At 32.5% G+C, this 10,152-nt stretch overlaps 1 protein-coding gene across 1 annotated transcript; it reads right to left on the bottom strand.

Moving 5' to 3' along the window:
• On the bottom strand, positions 1 to 4,488 carry LOC132842175 (ponticulin-like protein H). The gene is made up of 5 exons (XM_060864843.1): positions 4,308 to 4,488; positions 2,110 to 2,243; positions 1,234 to 1,307; positions 929 to 1,077; positions 1 to 841 (listed from the first exon to the last, which is right to left on the bottom strand). The coding sequence occupies exons 1-5, from the start codon at positions 4,369 to 4,371 to the stop codon at positions 600 to 602; spliced, it is 663 nt and encodes a 220-aa protein (XP_060720826.1). The 5' UTR covers positions 4,372 to 4,488; the 3' UTR covers positions 1 to 599.
• Between the last annotated feature and the right edge of the window lie 5,664 nt (positions 4,489 to 10,152).

The raw sequence follows: 10,152 nt of genomic DNA, 5'->3' as shown, positions 1-10,152 counted from the left end.
TGGGTTTTTCAAGGTTTATTTTGGATTTCATTCAGTCAGTCGTTCAGACAGTCAGAAAGTCTGTCGTTCATCTTCAGGAGTAAATGGATTTTGCTCGTCGTTGGATTTGAAGTCTATTTCAGGAACACTAGGTGTGAAGAAACCTAAGGAAACACCACACACATCTACCCACCGAAAGTCCATCAGACATGCTGTTATAGAAAATGAACTCAACTCCTTCTGAACAATCAGAGGCCCAGTGATGTGATAATACAGTAATTGTAACATGACAGGTTCGGCATACAGAAGCATACAGCATACAGAAAAATTAAAGTATTCATCTATCCATTTCTTAATTTATTCATTTATTCATTCAATTATCTTTCTTGTTCAGAGTCAATCCCAAGAAGACTGGGACTGACACACACACACACACACACACACACACACACACACACACACAGCTGGGAGGAAACTACAGAACCCCGAGCAAACCCCACATAGGTGAAACATAATACGTCAGATTTATTTATTATATTATAGATTACAGATGAATTTATTAGAGACTAAAGAAGTGATTGTATGTATGTTATGGCGCCCCTAGTGGCAGGTTTACAAAATTAAAAAGAATAGTTAACGAGGAAAAGCAGGCAGAATGAAGTCAGAGTAATGGGAGTTTGATTAAAGGACCAGGCGGCATTGTGATGTTTAGTTGTGGGATGAACTGTGGGATGAACTGTAGGATGAACTGTAGGATGAACTGTAGGATGAACTGTAGGATGAACTGTAGCATGAGTGGTTGTATTCTTGTTTGGATGGGAAGTGCTGGTAGCAGGTGATTCAGGGTTTGATAGCTGTAAAACTGTGTGAAAAGTAGAATAACTGTTAATATTCTTCAGTATGTTTAATAAAATATGTATATTTTCCATTTTAGATAAACTCTGCTTACCCTGTGTGAATTTGCTGTCGAATTTAAGGCTGTTTTTTTCATTATTAACAGCAGTCGCACTCATAAACAAGTCTTTGATCATATCAGCATTGTCCTTCATTGTCCAGAACACGAGTGTGGCCTTTACGAGCACGCTTCCATTTTCATTACTAAAGAAATAATAATTAGTGCTGTTGATGCTGATTAGAATCACTTACTGTAACTCAGGCTTTGTGTTGAAGTCACACTTACAAAGACCTATGTGTGTCCTTCTAAGATAAACACTGTTACAACACAAGGAACTAAAAGGATATTTGAAATTGTACCTGAAGGTCATCTCTGATACATTGCGATAAAATGAGTGTGTGCTACAAGAAGTACAGCCGTAGATGGAGTAGAGCTGAAAGAAAGTGGCACATAACATTTAGAGATGTGTGAGATGTTTAGTAACTCAAAATAAAGACAAATCATAATCTTTAAGGCACAAGTGAACATCATTAAGTAGATCATTAAAATCCAAATTTTCAGATTCAGTACTAGATACTGCTACTATTACTACTACTACTACTACTATTACTAATAATAATAATAATAATAAATAATGATCACCATCATCGCCTCCAGCTTGCTCATTAGAGATATTTGTTATAAATACATAGTAACTTAATTTTAAGCTGTATTTATTTATTTATTTATTTATTTATTTATTTATGTGCTGTTGTTAACAGCATTATAAAATTAATAAATGAATGTAAATTGAATTTAAATGAATAATAATAATAATAATAATAATAATAATAATAATAATAATAATAATAATAATAATACACACTGTAACTAAAAGTGTCGTACAATGAAATAACAAAATGTAAATGCTTAAAATCTATGTAGCCAAATGTACAAGGATAAATAAAAAAAAAATTCAAATTTGTTATTTACAGATAAAGAATATGAAATATAAACATGTCGAAATGTAAAAAATTAAACGTACAAAATCATTATATTTAATTTAAATATTCTTTAATAATAACTTTAAAGTTTAATGTATCTATAAACACCACTCAGTTTGTTTGATTTATTATTAGTTTTCAGTCACGATGATAGGATGCAGTTAGTAAGTGTGTAATATTTAATGATTTACCTCCTGACTCCCTGATGGTCAATTATTAGGTCAAATTGTGGGGGAAAAAGGGAAACCTCACCGTTGTGTTAACTTGTGAGAACAAGAGCTTGTAATCAGCAGAGTCAGGCTTGAGTAGCGAGTCGTTGTAGATGCGGTTGGTGATGTCCAGGATGAGCTCAAACCTCACTGAAGCCTCCTCAGATTTCACTGAACCTTCAGAAGAAGCAGCAGTGAACCGATGAGTAAACTAACATATATAAATACACACAGACGATCACACACTCGCACACGTCTCTGTAATGATTTACTTCTTAAATGATTACTATTATTGAGTTTTTAAGGTGAAATGGGGTATAAGGTAACGTCCCTATAATTAGAACTAGCGATTATCATATATTATATAACAAGATCAACTGAAATTATATTTAGAAATCATTTATTTTATAATGTTAAATCTGTTCCTGATCGAGTTTGAGTTTGTCATAGTGAATCAGATAAAAATACTAAAAGCTAGCCTTACGTTGCATTAGGTGATATCTGTTGCCTAGCAACAGCACATAAAGGTAGTATAATACATTATAATCTAGCTAGCACTCCATATATTCATATATTGTAGCTAGCTAGCTAGTGTATTGCAAATTAGCCATAATGATCAATATAAAATTCTAGCAAAAAAACAGCCTTGTTTCATGTTAGTTTCATTTTTTAATAGCTCCCATTTTTATCAACAATAAAAAGGTTGAACAAAGTGTGAAATTCTGAACCATATCTATTTTTTTGCGCTTGATATTCAGAGAGGTTTCTTTTATTACTATCTGTACATGACAGCGTGTACCAATTACTGAGCTCAAAAAACACGAATCAACATAAAGAGAATAAAAGCAGAGAGCAAGAATCCAGAAGCGTAAAAGAAGCTAAAATGAAAATCAAGTCATTCCGGTCATTTACACACATTTATAATGCTTTCATACTGTGCAGCGTCTTAATGATGGTTCTGATATATATATATCATATAGTATGAAAGCATTATAAATGTGATATTATCAGATATTATATATCAGATATATATATTATATCTTATATATATATATATATATATATATATATATATATATATATATATATATATATATATATATATATATATATATATATATATATAAATAATATCTGATATATTATGGTAAAAAAAAAAAAAAACAATGCTGTTAAAGACATTATTCAGATTGTAGTCCATCATATTGTTCTCCAAGCCGGAAAAAAACGGGGTTTCGTTTTATTGTAACATTTACAAATATAAAACTTACATAAAATCTCCATAAAATGGTTGAATTGAATGCAGTATAGAGTCCTGTTAGCATAAAACGTTTTTTATGCTATATTTAATGTTATTTTACTATACATTTCTGTCCTTAGCTGCCTTCATGACCAGGTCACTCTTATAAAAGAGATTTAATCTCAAATCTTTCTGTTTTTATTGTTGGTTAAATGTGTAAAAAACTGAAGCGATGAAACAGTTCAATAAAAGAGAGGAGTTTCGCTGTGATCGACTCTACAAACACTTTTCTCAAGGCAATATTGTTTTTAACTAAATTTTGCTGTTTATAATAAAAACAATAATAATAAAGATTCTCTACATTTTTAATAAACCCTTTAAAGTGGTTAAAGTGGTCCTTGAAACATGCCTCGGTAAAACTTCACCATAAAATCCACGAATCTGATAAATATTAATAATAAATATATCGTTGGAGCTTCAGGGAATAACGAAGCATCCACGTTAGCAGCCAAAGACACAAACATAGCCATTATAACGCTAATAGTTAATCTACAAAATTAAGTTAGCTAATCTGCTAATATGATCTACTCCTTTAGTAGATTATCAATAAGGTGCTTCCATCTAAAGAGCTGTTATATACTGACTATTATATATTTTATTTATAGTAGATTATTTAATAATAATAATTAATAATTAACTTTATTAATGCTTGACTATTGGCATTAAAGTTGCTACGTTTTTCGACTCAGAGGCTGTTAATGTGGTATTTATGGTCAAGTTTTACCGAGTCATGTTTCAAGCTTTTTGTTATGAAAAAAAAACCTGTTTGTGTCATTTGAGAATGTTTTCCTCAGAATTGAGTAATTGATGATAAAATATTTCACAGCTTCTTTCTTGCACGGGAGTCATTTTGAGAAATGTGATATTCAGATAACATTTGTGATATATGTGATATATGTGATATAATTCAGATAAAAGTCAGATAAGGTCAGATTTCTTACCTGACATCGTTACCATGATGACACAGAGAGCTGTCCATGTGTACCGCATCATGAAGACCTCCATCTGGAAAAATGGTCAAATAACACGAATGATCTCGTCTGTGGTGTGAAAGAGAAATATTCTCAGAAGTCTACGTGATGTGCGAGAGTTCAGCTCAGTACCACGATAAAGGAAAGTGATGTAGAGAGGCTGATTACTGAAGTCTATAAGAGGGCAGATAAACAAAGGAGAGCGATTAGACTTACAAAGGGCCCAGGGTGTGGTTACAGACAACAGAAATGCTGAAAGGATGCAAGAGGGAAGTGGGTTTTTTTTGTCTTGAGTGTGTAAGTCGGATTTTTGAACTGATATCACGAAAAGTTTGTACCAATAATCTTCTTGTTCTAAATATTTCTGTATTCATCTGATTGTTATTCCTACAGTACAGGAAGTGCGTTTGCCACAGTGGCTCCACTATCACTTTATTTATATGGTCCAGGTTTACCTCTGGCGTCTCAAATTTTGAAGACGTGCCAGTTTCAGCAATAATTCTGGAAATACTGTATGTGTGTTAAACAGTTTGATGAACTGCTGTCTCGTTCAGAACGTTTTCCCACATCAACATCTGGCGTTCCTGGGATTGATTGGGATCCACTACCAACCCTGACCAAGATAATGTGCTCACAAGAGATAATGAAACATCACTGTGTTAGCTTAATAGCTTGACAGGAGAAAAAAACAGTTAACACTCCTATTAACTTTTATTAATCTGAACACTAATTTTGGTGCATGTCGTCTCACACGATGATGTAATGACCTTGGCAACACTTTATAATATTGTTTGATAGTTATTACTGTAGGTAACTAAGCAGGGATAAAAATAATAGCACAACAATAACACGTCACTACTGTTAAACGTTCTCCGTCACAGAATCTCAGAAACACTCCTAATGTAAAAAAAAAAAAAAAAAAAAAACAGAAAATGAGACTTACTTTTAACTTTATTTTTAATCTGTGACAGTGTAATGAAGTTTAAACTTCTAAAAAACACAAGCACTAAATGTGAAAGACGTCAAAAAACTAACATCTATGTCTAAAAAAAATCATGTGGAAAATGTCTGAATCATGTATGTATTTATATATATTTATTAAAAATTATTAAAAATTTGTCATTTTTATATTTTTTCTGTAGTCAAGATCTAGCAGTTCTCATGTGATGTGTAATCATTACTTGCTAAATAATTAACCAGGCTTCTTTTGTGTTTCATATTGTTGACTTACGTGACTTATGAGCACGAGTCATTTAGTGCCTGGATATTTCCCCATCAACCGAGCAGTGTGTGACCCTTTAGGGTCTGAACTTTACCCATAAAACATCCAACAATTTTACATCTTATGGCCATAGCCACTTTAATATATTTTCCTTTCTTCAATTCTCTACAGATTGTTGACTCAAAGTGGGAGAGAAATCCTGCTCATTGCTGTGACATCACTGTGCTGCTCTGTGTTTGAGGAATGAGATTTTAAATTCTGTTTAAATATTTGTCCTGAATGTTTGTAAGCTGTATGATTAAGTCCAGTGTTTGTCAAATATCTAACCTTCACACTTCCTGCTGAGCTTCTGCAAAACATGAAGTGAAACATGAGCTTGGAGTTGGTGACAGTGTGGTGTGTACTGATTCAGATGTGGTAGGTACTGATTCAGATGCTGCTCACTGCTGCTGAGGCTGGCTCCACTTGGACATTACTGTGGATGGAATCAATTTGACACCAAGAAGATGGCTTTGGACCGTAATTGATAGAAAGAGCTTTACACTCAAGTCTGCAACTACTATTAAAGATATAAGTGCTACAAACAGTGTGGTCTGGTTAAAGCACTAATTATATTATTGTCTAGTAATAAATCCTGACAGAATTTTGGATTCCTCAGAGGAACTCAGTATTTTTAATTTCTTAATACATTTATTTATTTATTTATTTATTTTCTACGGTGGCCGGGAAGTGCAAAACACATTAACAAATCCCAAAACACATTAACAAATCCCAAAACAAATTAACAAATCCCAAAACACATTAACAAATCCCAAAACAAATTAACAAATCCCAAAACACATTAACAAATTAGAAAACAAATTAACAAATCCCAAAACACATTAACAAATCCCAAAACAAATTACCAAATCCCAAAACAAATGAACAAATCCCAAAACACATTAACAAATCCCAAAACAAATTAACAAAACAGAAAACACATTAAAAATAAAAAAAACACATTAACAAATCCCAAAACAAATGAACAAATCCGAAAACACATTAACAAATCAGAAAACACATTAACAACTCAGAAAACACATTAACAAATCCCAAAACAAATTAACAAATCAGAAAACACATTAACAAATCCGAAAACACATTAACAAATCAGAAAACACATTAACAAATCAGAAAACAAATTAACAAATCAGAAAACACATTAACAAATCAGAAAACACATTAACAAATCCGTAAACACATTAACAAATCAGAAAACACATTAACAAATCAGAAAACACATTAACAAATCAGAAAACACATTAACAAATCCAAAAACACATTAACAAATCCAAAAACACATTAACAAATCAGAAAACACATTAACAAATCCCAAAACACATTAACAAATCAGAAAACACATTAACAAATCCGAAAACACATTAACAAATCAGAAAACACATTAACAAATCCGAAAACACATTAACAAATCAGAAAACACATTAACAAATCAGAAAACAAATTAACAAATCCGAAAACAAATTAACAAATCAGAAAACACATTAACAAATCAGAAAACAAATTAACAAATCCGAAAACAAATTAACAAATCAGAAAACACATTAACAAATCCGAAAACACATTAACAAATCAGAAAACACATAAACAAACCCGAAAACACATTAACAAATCCGAAAACACAACGACAAGTCAGACAACCCAGAAACAGTAGTGTATCGTTTTTGAATGGAAACTTACCGATCATTGGACAAGACACCTGTCACTCAAGATATACAGGTATGGAATCTTATGTGTAATGTGTAAAGTTCTCCCTTTAAATAAAGTTCTCCGTTCAAGAAAATAACAGAATTAATCCACAGTAATCCATTCCATCTTTTCCCTGTGGCAGACTGTTGAACATCATGTATACTTTGAGTGACAGGTGTCTTGTCCAATCACAAACTATAGCAACCGCTTCCGGGTTGTCTGAAATGTCGTTGTGTTTTCTGATTTGTTAATTTGTTTTCTGATTTGTTAATGTGTTTTCTGATTTGTTAATGTGTTTTCTGATTTGTTAATGTGTTTTCGGATTTGTTAATGTGTTTTCTGATTTGTTAATTTGTTTTCTGATTTGTTAATGTGTTTCGTGCACTGATTCAGACAACCCGGAAGCGGTAGGTATAGTTTGTGAATGGAAACTTACCGATCATTGGACAAGACGACTGTCATTAAAGATATAAAGGTGAATGAAAGGTGTCTCATCCGATGATGGTAAGTTTCCATTCACAAACTATACCAACCTCTTCTGGGTTGTCTGACTTGTTAATGTGTTTTCGGATTTGTTAATTTGTTTTGGGATTTGTTAATGTGTTTTCGGTTTTGTTCATTTGTTTTGGGATTTGTTAATGTGTTTTGGGATTTGTTAATTTGTTTTGGGATTTGTTAATTTGTTTTCGGATCTGTTAATGTGTTTTGGGATTTGTTAATGTGTTTTGGGATTTGTTAATTTGTTTTGGGATTTGTTAATTTGTTTTCGGATTTGTTAATGTGTTTTGGGATTTGTTAGTTTGTTTTGGGATTTGTTAATGTGTTTTGGGATTTGTTAATTTGTTTTCGGATTTGTTAATTTGTTTTAGGATTTGTTAATGTGTTTTGGGATTTGTTCATTTGTTTTGGGATTTGTTAATTTGTTTTCAGATTTGTTAATGTGTTTTGGGATTTTTTAATTTGTTTTCGGATTTGTTAATTTGTTTTAGGATTTGTTAATGTGTTTTGGGATTTGTTCATTTGTTTTGGGATTTGTTAATTTGTTTTGGGATTTGTTAGTGTTTTGGGATTTGTTCATTTGTTTTCAGATTTGTTAATGTGTTTTGGGATTTTTTAATTTGTTTTCGGATTTGTTAATGTGTTTTGCACTTCCCGGCCACTGTAATTTTCTATAGTATTCATTTACAGAAATTATCCTAATAACCAACAAACCTTTGAGGAATGAGATTTTAAATTCTGTTTAAATATTTGTCCTGAATGTTTGTAAGCTGTATGATTAAGTCCAGTGCTGAGCTTCTGCAAAACGTGAAGTGAAACATGAACCTGGAGTTGGTAAGACTTTGAAAAAAGAGGGTGAGAGTTTAGCTGTGTCTGAAAATCCTACAATTCTACTGTCCAGGAGGTGAAAGCAGAACACTAAAGCATTAGTTCTTGGATCAAATTCTTGAATGAGCTGCTGCTCCCATCAAGATTCTGTAGGATGGAGACAATGCACACTGTGCTATCCCATAATGCAACGGGACTGACATGAAAGAGCTGAGTGTAAGAGCTAAAGGTAGTTCCTTGTGGTTAAAGCCTGCATGTTTAACAACGCCTGAGTAACTGTTGCAGTAATTAGGTCATCACTGTCATACCATTGTAAGTCACATGACAATGGAACATGGTGGATGTACAGTAGTACGTCCAGATAAGTAATAACTTATTAATAACTAATTCAAATGCTGGTAAGTACTTACTCAAATGTGGTAGGTAGGTTCAGATGTGGTAGGTACTGAGTCAGATGTGGTAGGTACTGATTCAGATATGGTAGGTACTGATTCAGATGTGGTATGTACTGATTCAGATCTGGTAGGTACTGATTCAGATGTGGTATGTACTGATTCAGATGTGGTATGTACTGATTCAGATGTGGTAGGTACTGATTCGGATGTGGTAGGTACTGATTCAGATGTAGTAGGTACTGATTCAGATGTGGTATGTACTGATTCAAATGCTGGTAAGTACTGACTCAAATGTGGTAGGTACTGATTCAGATGTGGTATGTACTGATTCAGATGTGGTATGTACTGATTCAAATGTGGTAAGTACTGATTCAAATGCTGTAGGTAGGTTCAGATGTGGTAGGTACTGATTCAGTACCTACCACATCTGAACTGTCTTAGACTGTCATTAAAGATATAAAGGCGAATGAAAGGTGTCTCATCCGATGATGGTAAGTTTCCATTCACAAACTATACCAACCTCTTCTGGGTTGTCTGACTTGTTAATGTGTTTTCGGATTTGTTAATTTGTTTTGGGATTTGTTAATGTGTTTTCGGTTTTGTTCATTTGTTTTGGGATTTGATAATGTGTTTTCGGATTTGTTAATTTGTTTTGGGATTTGTTAATTTGTTTTCAGATTTGTTAATGTGTTTTGGGATTTGTTAATGTGTTTTGGGATTTGTTCATTTGTTTTGGGATTTGTTAATTTGTTTTCGGATTTGTTAATGTGTTTTGGGATTTGTTAATTTGTTTTCTGATTTGTTAATGTGTTTTGGGATTTGTTAATTTGTTTTGGGATTTGTTAATGTGTTTTGGGATTTGTTCATTTGTTTTCTGATTTGTTAATGTGTTTTGGGATTTGTTCATTTGTTTTCGGATTTGTTAATGTGTTTTGGGATTTGTGAATTTGTTTTTGGATTTGTTAATGTGTTTTGCACTTCCCGGCCACCGTAATTTTCTATAGTATTCATTTACAGAAATTATCCTAATAACCAACAAACCTTTGAGGAATGAGATTTTAAATTCTGTTTAAATATTTGTCCTGAATGTTTGTAAGCTGTATGATTAAGTCCAGTGTTTGTCAAA

This window comes from Tachysurus vachellii, chromosome 3 (genome assembly GCF_030014155.1).
Source record: "Tachysurus vachellii isolate PV-2020 chromosome 3, HZAU_Pvac_v1, whole genome shotgun sequence".
Taxonomy (NCBI): Eukaryota; Metazoa; Chordata; class Actinopteri; order Siluriformes; family Bagridae; genus Tachysurus; species Tachysurus vachellii.
This window is presented reverse-complemented; position numbering and strand designations above follow the sequence as displayed.

Excerpts from the sequence above, each read along its gene's own strand:
- LOC132842175 (XM_060864843.1), bottom strand. The coding sequence starts at position 4,371 with ATGGAGGTCTTCATGATGCGGTACACATGGACAGCTCTCTGTGTCATC. Across the intron at positions 2,244-4,307 it reads CATCATGGTAACGATGTCAG|GTTCAGTGAAATCTGAGGAG; the intron begins GTAAGAAATCTG and ends CTTCTTCTGAAG. Across the intron at positions 1,078-1,233 it reads GTATCAGAGATGACCTTCAG|TAATGAAAATGGAAGCGTGC; the intron begins GTACAATTTCAA and ends TTATTTCTTTAG.